This window comes from Artemia sp. Qi Xiang Cuo, chromosome 16 (genome assembly GCF_049724085.1).
Source record: "Artemia sp. Qi Xiang Cuo chromosome 16, ASM4972408v1, whole genome shotgun sequence".
In the NCBI taxonomy this organism is placed as follows: Eukaryota; Metazoa; Arthropoda; class Branchiopoda; order Anostraca; family Artemiidae; genus Artemia; species Artemia sp. Qi Xiang Cuo.
Window position 1 is genome coordinate 56,918,352 of NC_142809.1, and position 23,825 is coordinate 56,942,176.

Below are 23,825 nucleotides of genomic sequence, written 5' to 3' on the forward strand. Positions count from 1 at the left end.
GCAACTCACCCGCATTTATCAAATTATGAAGTGGTTTTTCTAAATTGGGCAAATAATATTCAAAGTAAGTGGGAAAATTATAACGAGGGGGGTAGTGGATCTGTGGTTTTATTTATTGAAAGTTTAAATGTTAATATTTGTAGAATCAAAAAGGATTTTATTGTAAGAAGTGGTGGGGCTGGGCCAAGGGATATTGAATTAAAATATCATTCAGATTTAGAGGGATGTCAGGGGATACAACGAATCTGTTTCGATACAAGGCTACAGTGTTTCAAGTATGCATTTTTAATTGCTGCATACAGACCCCTTCAAAAAGATGCATCTAAGAAAAAGTTGGATGAAATGGCAGTTAATGGTAGGGAGGGTTCAAAGTTCCCCAAAGTAGATTTTAATTGCTTAAATGGTGTAAAAAGTGTCCTTCTAATTTTAGAATTAATATCAAGTTGCTATGAATCCGGCTTAAGGCAATGTCCTTTCAGGGTATGTTGAACTCAATGAATTTATCTTTGTAATCCTTTCCCTGTACACAATTTCCTTATTTCGCAATAGAAAACCTTTCTTAGAAGGATTGAAGTTAGCTACGTTTGTTTGACAAATAAGGGGAACATATCTTTTGATATAGGGTGACACTGACGAGAGAATTCAGTTGGGTTTATGGCTTTGCTCAAGCTTTTCGTATGCATGTAGAATGTAAGTCTAATGTGTTCCTTGCTCTTTCTTAATTTTATTATGTTAAAATCCTAGTAAATGGGTATATATCCCATTCTTTAATATTATTATTAGATTCTTTTAAGCAGGAACATATTAGTCTTAATATATTAGTTATAATACTTGCTTTCCTTTAATAATAATAAATTTTACTTCTAGCAATTATATGAACTAGAATTGATCTTTGTTTGTGAATAATAATTATTGAATTTTGATTTATAATGAAATAACTATTAACTAAAAAGTTCTGTTCTTTAATAATAAAATCTTAGTTTTTCTTATACCTTTGTTGTCTTGTATATTTTATATTGACGATCAGGATTTTGTTAAGGTTTCACTCTCCACTGGTAAAGTTGGTCTATTGTGAAGGTATTTGAGGTTCTCGGTTCAAATGGCGTAGTTTGGGCAGGGATTACAAAACGTTACAAGCCCCCCCCCTTCACCAAGTGTGGCCGTGAGCTAACGATGCGAGTAAAGATACATAACATTGCCTCTTTTTTTTAATGCGACGATTAGGCTTTTGAGTGCCTACCATTTAGAGCAACTAATTTTTGTAATTTTTTTTTAATAATTAATTTATAATAAATATTTTAATACATATAATTTTTCTTCGCCTTAAATCATTGCCTGTAGATTTATGCTTTTTTTTAGATCTATTAAACTAAAACTAACTGCAATAATAAAAACTGTAAATTATATATGGATATTGCTCAATTTGGTACCCTCGTAAGAGAATGGTTGGTTGTTCGAGCATAGATAGATGCCTTTTCCTCGGTTCCAGTCCACTCAAACAGGATTAGTTGGTTCCTTAAGTTTGGTAAGCTATAATTAATTTCTCCTTAAGTAATGTCCCTACCTCGGGAAAGTGATAAACCGGAAGCCTCAGCCCTTTGGCAAGCTTCTAATGTTAATACAGGAGCTACGCCAGCTCCAGTATTCCAACATAGTATTATCCATTGTCCATTATAAAAAAAGTTCATTAAACCGCAACAAATGTCTAGTTGGGTTAAATATCTTCGGAGAGTTTGTAGATTAATGGGATTAGAAGAATCAGTTATTATTGGGAGGTACGCTTTCTTAATGTCTGATGAAATGTATAGCGTGTATATAGAAAAGTGTGTGACCGCTACACATCTTTCTGGGCTAAAAGAATCACTGTGCTATGCTTTTCTTAATAAAATTTCACCGACTGAAAACATTTAGCATACTATGCAAGTTAGACATGAAAATAATTAGCCAGTGGTAGGTTTTTTATGCGTATTAATGCAGAATTTGAGAGCTACTCTTCTTTATTTAGAAATGTTTCGGAGAGGGCTTGCATCATTTCAATTAGTAATTTATTCGAATAATAGGTCTTTGAACAAAAATTATATGAGAGTATCAAACGATTGATTCGCAAAAAAAAAGAATTGCGCATGTAATACACAAGTATTTTAGAAGGATAGATTGTAAAATAGGACACTGAGTCTTTTCGGGGATTTTTGGTAGTTGACAATTGCCTTTCGCCGTAATCCTAGAGTTCAAAAATATGGAAGGACTAGACAGTCCCGTTCACTTTCGTGAAAGGAAGTTAGAATTTGGAACCAAGGCTAAGGATTAAGTAGGTTTAATGATGGATTAGCATATAGAGGTGTATTAGTGATTTCTGATGCACCAGTTGACCCTAGAGCATTTAAAAGTGTACATTGTTAGTTAGTTACTAGGTTACAGAAAATTTCTCAATCATTGATGGTGATAATTTAATTATTATTCCCTAAACCAGAATATGAAGAATTTCATTTTAAGTTTAAAGTTTTACCATGATAAACAGAAAGTTTTCAAAGAGGCTATTTCAATCACTCTTAGACAGTAAAAATTTATTTTCTTAACAAGTGTATGACCAATGTAAAAATGATTTAATGGTTTTTTATGCCTTGATGTACCACTTGAAACAGAATTTAGAATTCCTAAGCAGTTTACAATCCCTCATTAAATGGCTTAGTGCTAAAAGAACATTTATAAAGTATGCTGAAATCCGGTATAGTAGAGGAAAGGGCATCTTCTTTTCCTTCTCCTCTTTTCCTTATAAGGAAACATTCTGTCAGTAAAAATGAGGCTCTTAACAGAAAAAATGCTCAATTTCTAATTGATTTACGACAGTTAATAATAACATGAAAGACACAGCCTTCCTAATTCCTCGAACTTCTGACATTTTACAAAATTTGTCGAAAGGAACGTTCTATAGTGAATTTGACATGCGCAGTGGGTTTTTTTTTTTTTTTCAAATTTACATTTATGAAAGGTACCAAAAATTATTCTCGTTTTTATAACCTTTAAATGGCCGCTGCCAATGCTACACAATAATACCAAAGGGAAGTGTATTTGGGCCAGAAGCTTTCGCTAGCTTCATGGATAAATTATTTCCAGAAAGTTACCGTTCCTTCATTTTCAATTTTTTTTTATGATATATTTACTAAATAAAACCTAACCTAATGAGCGTTTATTTCATGTCAATATATTTTTCAGGTGTCTAAAAACTCACAACAATTAGTTATTAGCTTCTAAATCACAAGTTTTGAAGAACCTGTTCCAGCATTAATATATATCATGTCGCCTGACAAAATTAGACCTCAAGTATCCAAATTGGTTGCTATAGAAGAACAGAAGGTCCTGAAAATATTCTTATTTTTAAATTATTTGTTGACTCCTCTGAAAATGGAGCCGGGGCTGTTCTTTGTCATGAAAATGATGACGGAAGGATGGGAGTCGTTTTTTTTTCTTTTTAGTAGTTTCCTCTTAACCATTTTCCAAGCAGTCTTCTATTGTTAGGGAGTCATACGGCTTATATAAAACTCTGAAGAGCTCTCAAATACAGTATTACTTAGAGAAGATTGTAAAATATTTATCCGGATGCTAAAATTTTAAATATTTATTTAAACATCGGGATGTCTCTAGAAAGATGTACCCAATGTCATTACTAATCGTGTATAATCCTTTATATATTCATAAAACATATTCCTTAGATTAAGATGATACTTAATATTTTATCGAGGCCAAGTCGAGAGATAATAGACAGCAGTCAGACCTTATATCTGGTTCTTAACGAACTAGAAATTTTAGCAGCGGGCATTTTATTTTATTAGTAATCCTAATGTAGATTACTTAGGTCTGCAAGCTGAGGAATTAAACCACGGACAATTACGGGATCCCGAGACGAGATTTAATAATGATTTATTGAAAGAGCCGGATGTGTCAAAAGACAACCGTGTTCAAAAGAGGAGCTCCATATATGATAAGCCCGCTAGGTCACAAGTGGATACTGACCCCACATTCCTGGTGTGAACCAGGGAACCAGAAGGATTGGCCAATCCGCGGTGTGTATAAGTGTCTACCGCATTTTTAATTTTGATGATATAGATATTGAGAAAAGAATATGGTATATGATAAAGTCTCTTGGGGGTTTATTCTTGTTACTTAAAGTTAGTTTCAATTGATGGCATTCTGTATAGAATAAAGTATGCTTCGAATAACCATTCTAGGCTAAACCAAAAAGCGCGCTCTTAACCATCTATTTTGATAAGTTTTACCTAGAGTGATTATTCCAGGCACCTTAAAATTATTTCATGATTATTTATTGTTCAGCAGCCAAACCGGCTACGAGAGAACGTTGTGAAAACTCGACAGTTTTGTGTTTTTGAAAATAAGGCCTTCGTTATTATGGAATTTGTTGTTAATTTTGAATTATTTACTGAGTAAATAATAAACACAAAAAGAAAAAAAAATATTTCTTTATGTATACATTTATTTAAACCTCTGAGAAAAAAAAGTAAATGAATAAATTGCATTTTTGTTTGGAGAATTGACGGACCAGTTAATTTAGTTAATTATGCTATTGAAGCAAAAGGATTCCAATATTATTAGGGAACCACAAATTCATAAGACGAGAAGTTTGATTCCAAATTAAGAGTGAACTGGTCAACTGAGTACAATGGTCACGGAATGAAACTACAAAATTGCAATTGATCTGCAATGATTAGAATTGATCTTTTCTTGCTTTCTTCTTTTGCCCTTAGCCCCAACGGAATAGATGTAGTTAGTACTTAACTTAGAAAGAGGGTGACGGATTTAGTTGTGATAGATGGTTTGGTTATGTTTTAGCTTGATGTTTGGGTTATGTGTGATTCTTCCCTAGTTACTGAGTTTCTATTAACTTTTAAGCACAAATTAATATAACAATAATGTATGTAATAATTAATAGAAATAAAAATATGTATATATATATAAATTAATAAGAAGACTATTTACCTTTAAATAATATTCGACCTTTTAAAACCTTTTACTTATAAGAAAAATGATAGTCGTTCATTGTCCTTATTCTGTTCAATGGCCTCGAAGAAAAGAAAAGGGAATCGTGTTGTAAAAAGGTTCTACGTTCTTTAATGACACGATAAGGCACGATCGTAGATGTGAGGAAAATAGAACCAGTACCGCAAATGATAAAATAGTATTAAATCATTAAAGGCTAGCGAACAGAAGTTACCTTTAGCTGATAATCTTCTGTCTATTAGTAGTTTTACACTTTTCTTGGTCACTTAATCATTCAATAGCGTTGCAGCCTAAAATTCAATTGATTTTCTATTGCTGTATACTAATTATGTTTTTAATTCTGTGTTTCTGTGTTTTCTTGTCTCGTGATTTATCCTTGTAAAGGCCAGCGCAATTGAATGGGACGACTATAATAGTTTTCTATAGTTATTTGAAGATACCAGCATAATAAAAATCTTCAAAAACTTTTGCGCAAGCTTATATTACAAGGTCGGATTTGTAAGAAGTGTCCTTCTAAGTTTAGAATTAATATCAAGTTGCTATAAATCCGGCTTAAGGCTATGTCCTTTCAGGGTATGTTGAACTCAATGAATTTATCTTTGTAATCCTTTCCCTGTACACAATTTCCTTATTTCGCAATAGAAACCCTTTCTTAGAAGGATTGAAGTTAGCTACGTTTGTTTGACAAATAAGGGGAACATATCTTTTGATATAGCGTGACACTGACGGGAGAAGTCAGTTGGGTTTATGGCTTTGCTCAAGCTTTTCGTATGCATGTAGAATGTAAGTCTAATGTGTTCCTTGCTCTTTCTTAATTTTATTATGTTAAAATCCTAGTAAATTGGTATATATCCCATTCTTTAATATTATTATTAAATTCTTTTAAGCAGGAACATATTAGTCTTAATATATTAGTTATAATGCTTGCTTTCCTTTAATAATAATAAATTTTACTTCTAGCAATTATATGAACAAGAATTGATCTTTGATTGTGAATAATAATTATTGAATTTTGATTTATAATGAAATAACTATTAACTAAAAAGTTCTCTTCTTTAATAATAAAATCTTAGTTTTTCTTATACCTTTGTTGTCTTGTATATTTTACTACGATGATTAGGATTTTGTCAAGATATCTCTCTCACTTGGTTCATTTCGTCTATTGAGGCTTATTTAGGGGTACTCGGGTCTCATGGCTGAGTTTGGGCATGGAGTCATCACCATGAGAAGACCCCCCCCCTTACAATTTCCCGTGAAATTAAAAGGAATATATATTTTCGAGCGGGCTAAAGCATATTTAAAGATTGGTGTCACGGTGTTGCAGTATGAAAACGAATTTGAGGAGGGACACGGTACCGATAAAAAGGGTATATTATTTTCAGTTTGGGTTCCTTCAATTGAATAAGTAGAGCATTGGGTGTGGCTTCTATACACCCCCACCACAGACTCCGATTCAATAGGTCATTTCGATCCACTTAAGGATATTAATTGGGGTCTATGTGGGGTAAAAAGCAAGGTGGTGTGTTTTATTTCTGTCCAACATGCCTTACAAGATTTTGTTCTTATTTAAAGTTAAAGAATCACACGAAACAATGTAAACGACATGGATACCAGACCCTGGATACGGTAAGCGAACATGTAGTGATCTTACGTTTTAAAAAATTTCAAATCATGCTCCTGGAGAGCAATAAGATCACTTTGGACTGTGAAGCTAAACTGACAGACGTGTGCGATCCGTCAAATTTAAATCATGTTAAAATACATCAAGCCATAGGGGTCTCTTACGCTCATGCGCAACGAGATTCCTATAATACCATGCAAGTGCTGGATGTAGTTGAGATGTTGGGTGACGGTGAAGACTTCATGCGCTCGGCATTGGTCAGTCTAATCAAAACAGCGAACGGTGCAATTTCGCGCCTTCGTTATACAAACTATCCTATGCTCCTATCATCAGATGACATAGTGGCCATTAAAAATCGTAAAATGTGTTGGGTTTGCATAGGGGAATTTGATGATGGTGTTGGGAATGGGGGGAGCAGGAAGGTGATCGACCATGATCATATGTGGCAGGAAATTACATCGGGAGGGAGTAACTTTAGAAGGGTAGCCCATCAGTCATGCAATTTAAACGTTAGAAAACATTATGTCGTATCTGTTTATATACACAATTCCAATTATGACTTAAAGCTTGTTCTACCGGCGTTGGCCAGTATTGCCAAGGGTGGAGTTGTAGATGACGCATGGATACATCGTTCTTTTTCTTATAATATAATACCCAAATCACCGGAGATGCTACTGCTGCTAGAATTAATTTCGAAAACAGTTGATAAGGTTAAAACGTGCCTGAATAAAATCTGTTTCTTAGATTCATTCGGTTTCTTTACCAAGTCTTTAAGTCAATTGACTCAGGTGCAACAAAGCGATAATTTTGATAGCTTCCCCCTTCTCAAACAGCGCTTCCCCGATGGTGAAATGTATGATTTATTAACGTGTAAGGGCATATATCCATATGATTATTACAACTCAGGCTCGAGGCTAGATGAGGTGTCACTACCGCCCATTGAAGCTTTTTACAATTCTATTACTGAGAGTGAGTGCAGCACTAGCGACTACGAATTTGCTAAGAGGGTTTGGGCAAAGGGTGGATGTAAAAATAGGTAGGATTATTGTAAACTATACTTTGCCAGTGACGTACTAACTTTTCTGTGAATTATGTGCAAAAATAAGGATAAAATCGATGAGGACTGTGGGTTGGATTTTGGTTATTATGTTTCCAATCCTCATTTGGGGATGGACTTAATACTCAAAATCAGAAAAGAAGAAATATGTATGCTCGCTGATGTTGATCAGCATCTGTTTGTAGAGAGATCAATGAGGGGTGGGTATATTTTTCACGGGGATCGTATCATGAAAACTAATTCGACCGGACAGCACACCGGTGAAAAGTCGGACGCAGTTTTTTTGGATATGAATTCTCTTTACCCATCGGCAATGTCTCACTACTGTTTGCCGTGTGGCTATTATAAATGGCTTGACAATCCATGTGCTTCGAATTTCCCCGACATTGCCAGCGTTGAGGAGAATGGGGCACAGGGATGGTTTTTTGGAATTGACGGTGAAACACCCATGGAAATCCATGATTCGGTAAGAGACTTTGTTTTTCCGCGCATAAATAGACCGGTGGGTAGGAACTCTCTGAGCCCCTACAATGCATTTCTACCACTGAGCAGGAGTATATACTGGGTGCTTCTAAAACAAAAACTGAGTAATGACCACAACATAAAACAGAATATTGTTATTAATAAAGTGCTCTTGACATGTACAGCGGTCATTGTCGACAAGGTCACAAAGGTTCAAAAAAATCTCTACATTGATAAAAAACCATTTATAAAAACGTTTATTGACACCTTTGTCAGTAAGCGTTCACAAGCGAAAACGAAAGTTGAAAAAAAGTTTATAAACTGATTTTGAACTCAGCTTTCGGTAAAATGTGCGAGAGCGTACGAAACAGAAGTCGATGTGACACTGTAACTAATCCCAAAGATTGTGCTTGAATCATTCGGGATCCAAACTTCACATCGTTCACAATCATAGACTCTGATATGGTGCTCCTACACCGTAAGAAAAGAAGCATTGTTTTAAATAAAAATATTGCAGGCGGGAGTGCAATAACTGAAATATCTAAGAAACTCATCGTGTCATTTTATTATAATGTATGCAAGGTACAGTGGCCGATTGAGGGACAAGTTCAAGTGTATTATGGGGACACTGATTCACTCCTGTTAAAAGTCAAAACCGAAAATCTATTGAATGATTTGGAAAATTGCGAGTACATTAGCTTACGAATGGAATACACTAATTGGGACGAATCCCTCTACCCAGAGCTAGTGAAACGCCAGGCCCCAAATCAATTGTTAATGCTAAAATCTGAAACGGGTAGCGATATGATATCTAGTGGTGTGTTTCCTGGGCCGAATGTATACTCTGTGAAAACACACGACAAGGATATCAAACATGTATGCAAGGGGGTACCTACACACTTTGTAAAAAATAATTTTGACATGTGTGTGCATAGAAACTGTGTGGAACGTAATTTAGTCCTAAGAGCGAAAGTCATGGTAATTTATTTTTCACAATATACACACATCCCTGATTGAGCTGAGGGGCACACCATGTCGGCCATATCGGACACAGCCTTGGTACTTGAGGATGCCGCGAAGTAGAGCCCACACATACTTTATTCATTTACAGACCGTTCTGTATGTGGATAAACCAGTAAACCACTCAGTCTAGAAAAATTAACAGAAATTCATTTAAAAAAATACAAATTGGGTGGGAGGGTTTTTTGGGTAATTGTTTTTTTTTAATTCTTTTTTTTTAATTCTTTATCATTAACAATTTTCAATGTGTGTGCAAGGCAGATCAATTTCCACTATTTAATGCCCCCGCCCCGGTCCCGCCGCAGCGGGCCCCGCTTCCCGGCCCACGGCGCTTCCCGGCCCGCCGCTGCGGGCCCCCCGGCCGCCGCAGCGGCCGCCCCCGGGGGGAGGGGGGGGGGGGATCCCATACCAAATGCTGTAAATAAAAGTGATATTATTTCAAGTGCTTTATTCTAATAAATATTGTATTTTTTCTATAAATAAATAAACAGAAAAAAAGTGTATTTATTTAAGTGTTTTTTTTCTCTGTGCCTATATAAATGTTGTATTTTTTATTATAAATAAATAAAAAAAGTGTATTTATTTAAGTGTTTTTTCTATGTGCATATGTAAATGTTGTATTTCTTATTATAATTAAATTAAAAAAGTGTATTTTTTCATGTTTAATGTGCTTTCATGTTCAATGTAATATTTTTTTTTTTAAGTATTTTTACTTTTTTATTCATATAATAAAAGAAAATATTATTCTTTATTCGTCTTCTTCTTCTTCTTCTCATTCTTGAACGGAGTAGTAATAGGGAAATTATTTAGTCATTAGACAGCCAAAGTCTACAGTTAGTTGTCTAGGTGAACTGTTGAAGGGAACATCTATCAATTTAAAACACCATACAGATCGCTTCTGTGTGGGCCGTTAATGTCAGGCAAAACAACACTCTTAACTAAAATAATTAAAAATTGCAATAAAATGTTCGCAATTTATCGAACATTTCGGCTTGAAAAGCCGAAAAAAATCTACTATTGTTACAGTATTTGGCAGGAGTCATACGATAAAATAAAAGCAATTGCCACGACGGGGTTGGTGCATATACAATTCATCCAGGGACTTGATGTTTTCAGCATTATTGAACCAAACTCTTGGCTGATCATTGACGATCTGGCTGAATCTATTGAACAATGGTCCCAGGAAATGCTACAACTGCTCACTGTTCGCTCTCATCATGAAAAGATTTCCGTTACTCTGGTTCTACACAATCTCTTTCATCAGAGCAAATGTATGCAAACACTTGCATTTAATTCCACCTACTATATAATCTACAGAGTTGTTAGCTCGCTAATAACTCTCAATAAACAAATCTATCCAGGCGCCCCCAAATTTCTGCTCTCAGCATACAATCAGGCAACTAATAAACCCTACGGCTATATCCTATTGGAACTTAATCAAAATACACCATAGGATCTGTGTTTGGTCACAGATATTTGTGAAAATGAAATTACAGTATATCTCCCCGTGAACAATAAAAAGACCTATTAGTTGTTATCATGACACTGAAGAAACTACATGAAAATAGACATCTGTTTTCAGTTCTAAGAACTTCAAAACCCTCGCTTAGGAAAGCCATACTCAAACATGGTATGGAAAATGATTTCATTAATCTAATATCTGAAATTTGTTTAAATTTGACTGAGGGTAATGTTTAACTGTCAGAAGTAGTTAAGCAACAGACAAAGCAACATCGTTCCATTGTACGTACATGGGCCTCTAAAAACAAAGGAAAGAATTTTAAAGAAAATGACTTCTTCAAGCAGGCGGTAGCTTTTTCACGCTTTTACTGCCAATAATTGCAGGACTTGTAAACAGTTTTCTCTAGAGAGAGAGAATGCCAAAACCGTATAAATTAACTTAAATAAAACTCGCTCTTTCGCCCGTTAAGCACTATGAGAACAATCTGAGTAAATTCCTTGACAATGAGAATATTGAGGATGATAAAAAACTGCTTTTACTTCAAGATGCACTTCGCCGAGTGGACAAACACAAGCCCTATCATTCGAAGCCAACTGCTGGTATTGATCACAAAAAAGAATCATCTCAGGATTCTGCTGGAAAACAATTAAAGAAGGAGTAATTGGATTCAATTGTATTTAAAATTGGAAATCTAATGCCCCACTCATATCTTGAACAAAGTAAACGACTCCTAACCTATCTCATGGAAAGTGGTCAAGATCATATTCAAGTTGAGAACAATGGGAAAGGGATTATAATTCAGGGCAAGAGCTATAATCTACTTGATTTAATCTATGATATGGTTTCAAATCGTAAAGGACTATTATCATTTGACGCTCATCTATACAACTTTCTAAATACATTAAACTTCCCCAAAAATCTTATTAGCACACTAAAAGTGTACAAGACTATCTACAAAATGAATCAAGTTACACTCTGCATAGAAATCATAGACTTCGTGCTAATCAATATCGAAAAACTAAAGCCTTTTAACCTTTGCATATAATGCAAGCAGATCTCCTGACTCTAGACGAGATTCAACGACGTCATAATGCACCGTAAAAGTACATTCTACTTGCAATCAGTGTTTATAGTCGTTATGCATATGCAATTCCATCACGATCAAAGAGAGGCGTTGAAGTTGCTCAGGCCATTGAAAGTATTCTCGAACATGATTTATATAAAAAAACTCAAACGGATCGCGGTAGTGAATTTGGTAATCCCCATGTTGCAAAAGTACTAGTGAACTATAGTACACTGCTCTATCATATTCATAGTCCTATAAAGGCTGCATTGGCCGAACGATTGATAAGAACTATTCGACATTTAATTTCAAGATATTGTACATTGAAAAATACACAGGATTTTATTCTTGATTTAGATAAAATCATGTTGATTTATAATCAACGACCTCTTCAATCATTGTCCAAGTCTACCTCATCGGAAGTTCATGATTCTGATTAGAATACAATTAACACTGTTCTAAAACAATTATCAAATGAATTGATTTCCAAGAAGAAAAATAAATTCAATATTGGTGATAATGTTCGAATTAATGGAACAACTATTGTTTTTGAAAAAGGGAATTACTTGTGTTCCACAGAACTTTTTAAAGTGGCAAAAATCCTAGACACTAAACCCATAGCATATCGCTTACATTATACCAAAGCTGAAGAGATTTTCGGTCGCTTTTATGACTATAAATTACGAAAAGTTAAAAATAATAGCGAAATCTATCCAGTTGAAAAGATATTAAAGACTCGTACTCGCAGGGCTAAGAATCAGTCGCTTGTTTGGTGTCTAAGATACAACACTGAGTTTGATTCTTGGATCGGTGTTGAAGATATTGACAATGCCCAATGATTTCTATGTAACTTTCATGTCCAATATTTCCCATCCTCTCTACAACAATTTGAATACGACAAGTGATTTTTGGACAAAACTCTCCCCCGCCATCAAATTTGACAGTGCGTATGAAGTGGCTCTTGTCGATTGTATTCTCAAAAATACCTATGACATTCTGAGAAAGGATTGTATATATGATATAAAAGTTATGCCATTCGATTGGACACTCTTTGTCGACTATGAATGGGTTGAAGCACTTAAATCTAGGGAATATCCACATGCCAAATTGAAATATATTGAATACGATAATATGACAGATTTGTGTCGTACAATCAATAGAAAAATCTCATATCGTAGGAATAGTCAGTTCCATTTTAATTATTCATTGGAACACTATAGAATTTACATTACCTACCTTGTTGACACTAAAATTATTATTTTCAATGATAGTCTGAGAGAAGTTCTTGGCTTTAAACAGAATACGATCGATGGGGAAAATGCTGTTATCGTTTACGGGATGGATCAAGTTATTTTTGCTGATTATCCACCTGGTTTCACCTCGGACTCTTGCATATTCCTTTATGCATCCTTTGTGGAAACATCGAGAGTCGGTATTTCAAATGTACCCCTCCTACGTGTTCTTGAACGAGAAACATCTCATGAACTTGTTTATCACTATAATATAAAGCATCTTCAGTATGTTCCTGTAAACACTTCGTATTTGGAACTCTGTCAGTTAACACTAAGAAGTGAATTGGGCGATCCTCTAGCAATAACAAAAGGCTTAGCAGTGATTACATGTCATTTTCGACCCATTGTCGGCGATAGCACAATCACCTAAAATGAACAATAGGAGAATTTTATTTGTCTGTCCCGTTATCGATTGCTCGGTTGGTGCTCTGAGTCCACGTTAAATAAGCAATGGATTGGGCTACTACAAGGGGCGTATTACAATATCTAGCTATGGTCTTGGTAGCTGATTTGCTAGGCTATTTTTTTCTGCACTACCCCTTGCCTGATAAAATCTTGTACCTGCTGCATCAAATTTTGCTGCCTCCACACGAAATGACTGGGGTTTGGGCAAGAATTTCAAGGAGAGTTTTAAGGAAAATATTAGATCTTAAGCGAGAGCCGTTGGTGAGCAATTAAAAACTCGACAAAATGGAAAAGGATTGAAAAAGATGTGTGCACGTCGTTCACTCAGTAGTCTCCACCCTGGTGGGAAGTGAAGGACATCAACTAGGATTTTAGGGAATTAAACCCGGAATAGCAATAAGCAGCACAAGAAAAATAAACATGTTGTTTGATCAAAGAAGGACTCCTTCTCTTAAGAAGACTTATTTGCCCCATAAGGAATCATATAAATCGATCAGTTCTTCATTGAGTCAATTTAATGCTGGTACGGTTGACGTTAGCGTCGAGCGTGGGTACTAAGGACAATTTCACCCCCAACAACCCCTCCCGAGAAATATACACTTTCAAAAGATGGCCCATGACGACTCTTCTTTTGTATTGTCGCCAACTGCTATGGATTTAAATGTCTCGGCGAAAAAAGAGCTAAATGATACAACTCCAAATACTGACGTTGGTCTTTCCTATGAGAACAGTATTCTACACAACCTGTTTAAGCAAATTAATGTATTTATTAATGGTACATTGCTGAGCACTAGCAATAATTTATCCAACTATGCAAGCTACATACAATTTATGATGATGACACCAAAGTCATACAAGGAGTTGAGAGGGCAATCATTGGGCTATGAATATCGATCAGGTGTTGATACTGACGGTGAGTTGACTACTGAAGTGACCCAAGAGTATCATCTGGTTGGAAAACTAAATCATGAGATATTCAATATATCCCAATGGCTACCCCCCAATGTCAAGATTGACATAAAGTTACAGATGGCCCCATTGAATTTAATTTTGAGAAAAACACTTCCTGCAGTACCCGATTAAAATGTTATTATCACATCGGCAATTGTCCACGTCCGAAAACAACAGGTTATGAGTTCTGTTGCATTGGCAATGGAAAAGCTAAGAGCCAATGTTAACAAAACTAAACTTCATGTCCCCTATACGATCACTAATCAACGCCACATTGCCACCGGCTCTTGTAGCTATAGCGATTCATCGTTTATCCATGGAGAAATCCCATAACAAGTGGTTTTGGCCTCTGTAAAGAACGGCAGTGCTGTTGGATGCTAGACTGAATCCCCCCATGATTTTCGTTTTTTCGGTCTATCTATCCTTTTGTGCAAAGTGAATAGTATCCCACTGTACACTCTATCTTTTGACAAAAAATTCTATAGAACTCTTTACGAGTTGACCTTGCAATCCCTAGATCATGACTCTCAACTATTTGAAAATGGAATAACCGATTCAATATTTTCAAAAATCATGGCGTAATTGTTTTGAACTTGTCGGGGACTCAGGATATGAGCCCAGTACGAACAGGGAATGTACGTTTAGAGTGTACATTTGCCGATGCTCTGACTGAGAGTACCATGCTAATATCTCTGAGTAAATTTGAAACCTATTGGGAAATCACACCCGACGGCAGTGTTCTACTAGACCTAGCACCATGAACACAAACCAAATAATCAACGTATTTAGTATGGATCCATGCATGTCCCAGTACAAGTCCTATTGCATACCTTCGGACTTAATTGAAAAATTTCCAAGTCTTAACAATACCCTAATCATTGTTAATAGCAGTCCATCGACTTTGAAGACCGGCCATTGGCTATGCATCTTTCAAACAGCGAAGAATATTGAATTTTTTGATCCTCTTGGCCTATTGTATAAATTCTACACGCCATACATCAGCAACTTTATTGAAAGCAGTGGGAAAACCATCATTCAAAATCAACGAAGAGTACAGAATTTAACGACTAAGACATGTGGCTTTCGTGCACTACTCTTTTTCATATTCAGATGCCGTGGCTATACCTACAAGCAGTTTCTCAAAATCTGCGTTGACTTACCTCGATTGAACGACTTTCTAGTGGAAAATATACTTACAAGCGTATTTATTATTGATTTTAGTGCCCTACGAATAAAATGTTCTAAAAATGTATGTGAAATTGTTTATTAATAAAAAAATTTATATACATGATAAAACGACTTTTCTACTCTTTAGATTTCATCTTCTACTAGGTATAGGTATTTGTCGACAACAAATAGTGCAGGTAGATTATCTGAATTCACAGTGTACTGATCCTGATGTGCTGCAATGTCAGGGTCACATTTTCTACAGTAAAGTGTAACTTCACTCTTGTCATATCTCTTTGTATAGTCAATGATACTATTCTCATTCATTCTATAGAATTCACTTGTTTCAATTTGCTTATTTGAAGCAATTTCACAAACAGTGCCCACAAGTTTCGAATCACATTCCGTTACGGCCAAATAGAAATCAGTGGGATTATAATCATAACATCCATTATCATCACAACGATGACGTACAAACTATATTCTTTGGTTGCTCCAGCAGTTGAATCGCTGACCCGGCTCCTCCTCCCAGAACAATCTAAAACCACGACGATACCAATCTCGTAGCAATCAACTAAAATCACGCTTAGGATTCTTTCCAATCATAGCTGGATATGTATTTTCCCACTGATTACATTTATCATAATGGTAAGTGGAGCATAGGCGACGTCTAGTATGAGAGTCAAACACCTCTTCAAGACAGGAATTACAACCTTTAATTTGTACAGCATATCCTCTATGGAATTTACACGGGTTGCATAATCTACACTTTTCATCATACTCATCAATCATTGTGCAATTCTCACATGTTGGCCCGCTGCCCAGTGTGTACATACATAGCGTACATGTATGGAACATTTTTTCATGTGTTGAAAATCTCACTGCCACAATGAAACTGAGCTAGCAACAAAAAAAATTGTCTGAGAGAGAGAGAGGAGTAAATCATCCTTGAGCACCATCTTTCTCATGAAAAAAAAGTCCTAAATTTCTAAACTAATGTTTAAAAGCATTTCCACAATATCATTTTGCCGTGTCGTGATCAATATATCAGTAAATTGTGTAAATGCATTTGAATCACGACGTAGATGCTTCATACAATAGTCTAATGATGGAGAATCAGTTTTCATTATATCAACAAGCATCTCCCGAGAAAATATCTTCCTTTGAATAGACAACTCTAGAAAATGATCTTCTTCAATTAAATGTTTTTAAATAAACACTAGATCCACCAAGATTCGCTATTTCTCAAATCTATCCATTTTTTTTAGTCCTAACACTATCACAACCAACTTCAGACTAACCAGAATTTCTTTTTGTAATCTAAAAAATATACGCTAGTCTACTATAGAAAGAAAAATACCTTTGATTTAGAAACAATTTTATTGAACATAATTACAATGATAATATTCACTGATGCATTTTGTTCTCATCAATATATTTCGATAGGACATCTAATGCTGACCGAAGTTTATTTATTTGGAGAATATTCACTTTTCCAGCAAAACATAGTTGCTCCTCCTGCTTAAACTTGCGTAATGATATAACGTATCTAGCATACATACTGTCCCATTCAAGGCATAGTCTACAGCCAGCGGTTATTTCCACAGCCACATTGGGTACTCGTATATTGTTGCTGCTGCTGTCGGCTACATCATTAATATCCAATAATGTAAATGCACCACTCATTTTTTTTCTTCACTAATATCCTCTCAAATAAACTAGTCTCTCTGAATTCAATTGTCTTACTAATTTTACTCGTAATGAAAATCAGTCCTTATATTCAAACCCCAACCACAAATCAAGTTATCGTATATTGAACAACCTCTGATTGGCTCATAAAAAATGTCTACGTCAAACGATACATTCATTGTGCAATTCTTATCAAAAAAAAAACAGTTTCTTGTCCCCTTCATATTGAATAAACATTTGACCATATTCTTATAGGCGTGAATGTACGATTAGAATGTACGCTTGAAAGTGCCTAATAGATAGTGAATGTACGCTTGAATGTACGCTTCGTAGTGCATACTAGGTAACTACTGACACTTGGAAATAACTCTTAAATGAAACATAACGTTTACTTCATAATGGATTTTTTTTTTTTTTTTTTTTTTTTTTTTTTTTTTTTGTTAACAAAATTTCCAGATACCTCGCTATTCTTCTGTAATTTTTTACTGGCCATATACCTAGAAAGAATTGTTTTCTGACTTCAAACTTTCCAAATACCTTTACCCCCTATGTGCAAATATATAAGCAAGCAAATTACATATTTCCCATATATTCTGTCACTTCTCTTTGTGTTGTCTCCGCTAAGCTAAAAAAACTAACGAAGAAACCGGTTTGTTCTCGAGTTTTACACAGCGTAAACTTGAGTGAATGGTGCATAATACAACACAAGTACCAAAATTCCTTCCCCCTACGGAAATGAAAAAAAAAAATAAAACTCAAATAAAAATCTCAAATTTGGAAAGCCTTATTTTTCAAGGGGGGGGGGATTTACCGGCGGGGTATTTTCAACGGGGGGTTATTATCCGGGGGGTATTTTCCAGGGGGGGGGGTGGTAAGCGCAGGCCACTGCCCATCAAACCCATCATTTCCCCCAACACTTCCAATCAAAATTTGAGATATCCATTTTGTTCAACGTTTCCTGCCTGTTCTTGCCTGTTCCGGTTCCTGCCGTTTATAGCCATTTTCCTGCCTGTGCCCTAAGCAATGCCTTGATAGCAGGATATTGTTTTCTTCTGCAATGTCCAGGGCTGGTTCTATAGTTTTTTGCACCCCAGGCCAAAGTATTGCTAGAACTACTAAGCCATGTCTGTCGTAAATCTTAACGTGCCTCCAGAACAAAGTGTCCAAATTGATTTCAGAAAAGAATATATATATATATATATATAGAATATATATATATATATAGAATATATATATATATAAAGAATATATAGAATATAATATATATATATATATATATATATATATATATATATATATATATATATATATATATATATATATATATATATATATATATATATATATATATATATATATATATATATATATATATATATATATATATATATATATATATATATATATATATATATATGGTTTTTTATATTTTTTTTTTAATCTTTGGCTCCCCCAAGAAAAGGTATTCTAAAAATTTATGTTCCTTGGCTAGGTTTCGACATTTTATTGTATTAGTTTGCAAAACTCTTTCCACAAAATAAGTTTTTCAAAGAAAAGTAAAGAACTTCTTTAAACCAAAAATCTGAGATCAAAATTTGAGATAGCCATTTTGTTCAACGTATTTGAAAGGTCCGGAAATTATGTCTTTGAGGATAGGCAAGGTTTGTAAGTTATGCCCTGGGGGCTTATAAGGTTTTTATAGAAAGGCTGGTCATTTAAATTTCGGAGGGGGCTCAATGGATTTGTAATTAGACGTTCTAGTGTCCTTTTTTAGAGTTAAAGTGATCAAAGGGTAGCTACTCCTCCCCCTCCACACACACACGTCGTATTGTCCCGAATCCATCAGATATAAATTTTTAGATAGCTATTCTATTCGAAATAGTCTAAATATTATATAACAAGGCTTTTGGGGTTGAAACAAACCCCAGATATTAGGGGCAAGGGTTGTAAGTTATGCCCATAAGGTATTTAAGGTTTTAAGGAAGGGGTGGTTGTTTAACTTAAGAAGAAGCTCAGTCTTTTTCCCTGAAAAAGACTATTTCAATATAAAACGAACAGAAATCAATTAAAAAAACATTTTTCCAGAAAATTTTTCCAAAAAAAGTAAAGAACTTTATTAAACCAAAAATGAACAAAAATAGAATCAAATAATCTACCAAGCATACAAATACCACAAATCAGTAACGATAAATAAATGAAACCCAAAACAAACAGAAATTAACATAGGCCTACATAACAGAGTCAAACTCAAAACGAGCGGAAACTAATAGGAGTAGGGCTCTAATCCCCTATGCTTTCTAAAAGCCAGAATATAATTTGTACTTTACTGAAAATAACTCTTTTAAATATTTTCATTTTTATAACTTTAAGTAATCAAAAATTAATTAAGATTTTAAGGAATAAATATCAGCATATGTATATTAAACCGACAATGCACATTTTTTTCAGTAAATTTATTTCAATTTTTTTCAGTAAAGTACAAATTATATTTACTTTTACTTTTATCAATCGTTCGTGTAGACTATTCTAAAATTGACGATGACCATTTATCAATCACATGCCAACTATCTTGCTCTATGCACGATCTGTGCGCCAAAATTCTCCCAAGTGGTTCTCAAAGATAAATTGGGAAAATGCCAATGTTCCCCTTTATTTATTGAAATTGTTCCAGATATTATCATCTATTAAAGTATCATTCCACTTATTGCAATATATATATATATATATATATATATATATATATATATATATATATATATATATATATATATATATATATATATATATATATATATATATATATATATATATATATATATATATATATATATATATTTGCGACTTTAGCGCGGATAGATATCATCTTGTATTATCAACAAATAGTGTTCTGTCTCAAGTCTGCCGCTAAAAAAGCTGTCCCCTCTGAGCGCATGCGAACGGGTACTCGCAATCCCTTATGGAAGGCCGATCTTAAAGTGAAGATGGCTAAAAAAAAGCTAAGTTCTGGCTCCACAAGTAGATAGCCGGCGATCGTCCTCCTTCTGATGCAGCCCATCAAATAAAGCAGAAAACCAAACGAGAATATAAGTATTTCCTTCGTAGAGCGGGACTGAATTCCTGGGATGGTTTCCGCGACAAGAAATCCTGGGATCGTGTTATAAACCGTGTAAAGTGTTCACCTCCAATTATATCCTCTCTTCGGCTATGTGATTTTGTTTCTAATTATAAAAATATTTTGCTTTCTTTTAATCTTAACCTCCAAAATCATTTTACAAAGCTTGTCAACTCAATCCTTTCAATTCGTATCAACCAATCTCAAGTGCTATCGATGGAATCTGGTGTTATACTCTGAGCTCTTAAGCAAGTGAATAAGTCTGAGTCTCTCGATAGTGACGGTCTTTCCTTCAAGTTTTTTGCTTATAATTGGCCTGAACTACTGAAGCATTTGCAGTTATTGTTTCAGATATGCTTGGCACAGTTGATTGTGCCGGATAGTTTTTTGTCCGGTTGTATATCTTTCGTTGTTAAGAGGGGCAAGGACCCCATTGCTTGCTCTAATTACCGTCCTATCACTGTGTCTTGTTTTGTTAGTAAGCTATTTGAAAATGTGCTGCTACCGGCCATTAACTCCAAGTGCGATTTTATGCCCTTCCAGCTTGGTTTTAGAAAAGTTATGGGCTGCGTTCAAGCTCACAATATTGTGGGTCGCCTAATGAAACAAGCTGTTGCTCAAAAAAGTCCCCTGTATTGTTTGACCGTTGATGTATCTAATGCTTTTGACAATGTAATTCATTAAAATGCTTTGTTTTTTCTAGCAGCATCTGGTGTTAACCTTTCTGTTGCTTCCGTGATGAAGTATTGGTATGCTTATTCTTCGGTTAGGGTGAAGTGGAATGGTACTGTAGGGGAGCAAATTCGTGTTAAAAAAGGCGTTAGGCAAGGTGCCGTGTTATCTCCGAGTATGTTTAAATGTGTTTTAGCTTCGTTTCTCCGACGTCTTCAACCGTCAGTTTTTTATAATGATAGTTTAGGCATTAGTCACGTTGCTTATGCTGATGATATTCTGCTTCTTAGTCGGACAAAACAAAGTCTAATTGCCAACTTTGACCTGCTTTCAGCCGCACTGTCCGCGGTAGGTCTTTCAGTTAATGCTGCCAAATGCAAGTGTTTTTGATTTGGGAGTCCTCCACCAGCATCGCCTGTTTGCTCGAGTTCTGCAACTATACCATTAAATGGTTAGGTCTATCCTTTTCCACGTCACTTTCGTCTACTTGCTCCTTTATTACGTCCAGCGTGCTGAAAAGTATGCGGGTTGGTCACGGAAAAAATTCACCCAATCGTGGTCCGTATAACCGAAAAGAACTTTACCGTCTTTATTCTAGTTTTTGTGCCCATGCTTTTTTTTTATCTTTCTTGTTTTGCTTTCCTCCTTCGCAAGAAGGATACGAAGAAAATACGCTGAGGATATTTTAAGTACTTTAAATATCTGCTGCGTCTGCCTCGGTGGTAGCGGAACCATAGAGTCGTTTCTAAATTTCACATTGTTGATGCGCACTCCCGACTGAAACAAATATCTGCAGATCTATGTTTTAAAACTCAGCAAATGATTGGTGTTTTTGACCCTCTTTGGCCATTTTGTGAATTTAGTTAGTTTATTTATTTTGTATTGTAGAATCGTATGTTTATGGGTTTTTTTTTGATTGTTTACTCCACAGTTTTTCCACTGTATTTCGGGGGTCATAGATAGCTATTATATATATTATTATAGTAGTAAAAGATGTTTTCCATTACGGATCAAGTTTTACTATTCAAAAGCGTTAAAGCTCTTATTTTTGGCTTTTTAAGAACTCTAAATATATAAAGTAGATCCTTAATCTTATAACTTTAATTCTTATTTATAGACGAGGTTGATAGCGTTAGAAGAAAATGGGAAAATGGACGTCCGAAAACGGAACAAAAGAAGCAGCGAAGGTAATTAATTTGTTCTCCTTCTAACCATAGTAGTTGTGAATTGTTTATGCGTGAAGAAAAGAAACGGTAAACAGTTTTTAGGCTATATATTGTATAGATATATCTGATAATTGTAAATATTACACATCGAATATATTTATGGAAATTGAATCCCATCTATATGTATGGAAATTGAATTGGGGTCGGCACCGTTTCCGTTTCCGTTTCCGTTTCTTTTTCTGTTTTTCTTCCCCCGTTTTCTCTGTTTTCTGCTCTGTTTTTTTTTTTTTTATAAAACGGAAAAAAAAACAGAAAACAGGTAGCCGTTTTTTATTAACGTTTTGGTTTCTGTCTGTGTTTTTCTTATTGTTTTTGCTGTTTCTGATTTTCTGAAACCCGTTTTTCTTCATTTTCCGTGATTTGGTTGCGAACAGAATCGCATCTCATTCTTTTGTCTTTTATTGGATTCTGACCCTTGTCATGTATAGAGACATATAATCTCAGTCTATTCATCACAAAGGACATGAATGTTCGATGGAACAACACCCTTATTATGATAGAAATGTATTGTACCGGTAAAGAACCGCTGCGCAATTTCTTCAACCGAAGCCTTCGTGACGCTAAAATCAGAGAGCTCGAACTTAACAACAATGAGTGGTCCGTTGTGGAAGCTGTCATTGAGGTTTTCTGCCCGTTCAAACAGGCAGCGGTTATAACTAGTGGGTATAATTATATTTCGGCAAGCAAAGTTGTGCTGATGACCAAAGGACTTCAGTTATTTTGTGGGACGCCATATAGTAATGCCATTCCTGAGTCAGTGAATGGCCTGAAGGAATTATTATCTGTCCAACCCAAGAGATTTTAAACAGTCCTAGGTTTGATATGCTACTCTTCACAAGAGCTGTTTTTTTTACCCTGCAATCTACGAAAAAATGAACGATATAGACAGAGATTCTGCTCGTCATTCTGTCTCTTCAATTCTTCAGTAGTTCATATCCGAGAAGAGGAATACAGAAGAACCCCTTCAAATTCAATTGAACTCTGCATCTTTCCCAATTGACGTCACCTCTATCAAGACAAATATTAACGAAAATGCATCACCGACTCCACATAAGAAGACAGCTTGGTTGCTAAGTTTCTCGGCACGACTGGGCTTCGGATGAACTCTTCAAGTCAAAATGCTTTCAATATAAGCACTGCCCGCGCAGCAGCAAATATTATTAGGGCATATGAAGAGAGAGTTCCGATGTTCTTGAGTGAAAGACGTAGATCGGGAAAAAATAATTCTGATCCGCTAGAATTTTGGACTGACTATTTCTACACTTACCCAGAGTTAAGTGAAATTGCTTGTATGCATCTCGCAGTGCCTGCAACATCAATACCAAGTGAGAGTACATTTAGTATTGCTGGGTACTTTACTCGAAATTAGTGCTCACGAATGACTGCAAGGTCACTTGAACTTTGAATGTTTCTAAGTGATAAGTTTTGATTTATGTGGCCATTTTGAATGTTTGGTCTTTTTTATATTTGATTTTTTTTATTAACCAATGTTTGTCAACGTTCATTTTACTCTCATAAGCCTAAAAAACTGAAAAAACGGAAATATCTGTTAAAACAACCGTTAAAAAGAGAATAAACGGACCGTTTCTGTTTTTCTGTAAAAAAATGAAAAA

The 23,825-nt window shown here is 35.1% G+C and overlaps 1 protein-coding gene across 1 annotated transcript in view; it reads left to right on the plus strand.

The window, feature by feature from the left end:
- The window catches only part of cyst (rho guanine nucleotide exchange factor 18 cysts), a 402,635-nt gene that overhangs the window by 84,993 nt on the left and 293,817 nt on the right, over positions 1 to 23,825 (plus strand). Inside the window, exon 3 of the mRNA XM_089102646.1 lies at positions 22,104 to 22,173. Within this exon, the coding sequence (XP_088958772.1) occupies positions 22,104 to 22,173 (70 nt within the window). The remainder of the gene's footprint in view (positions 1 to 22,103; positions 22,174 to 23,825) is intronic.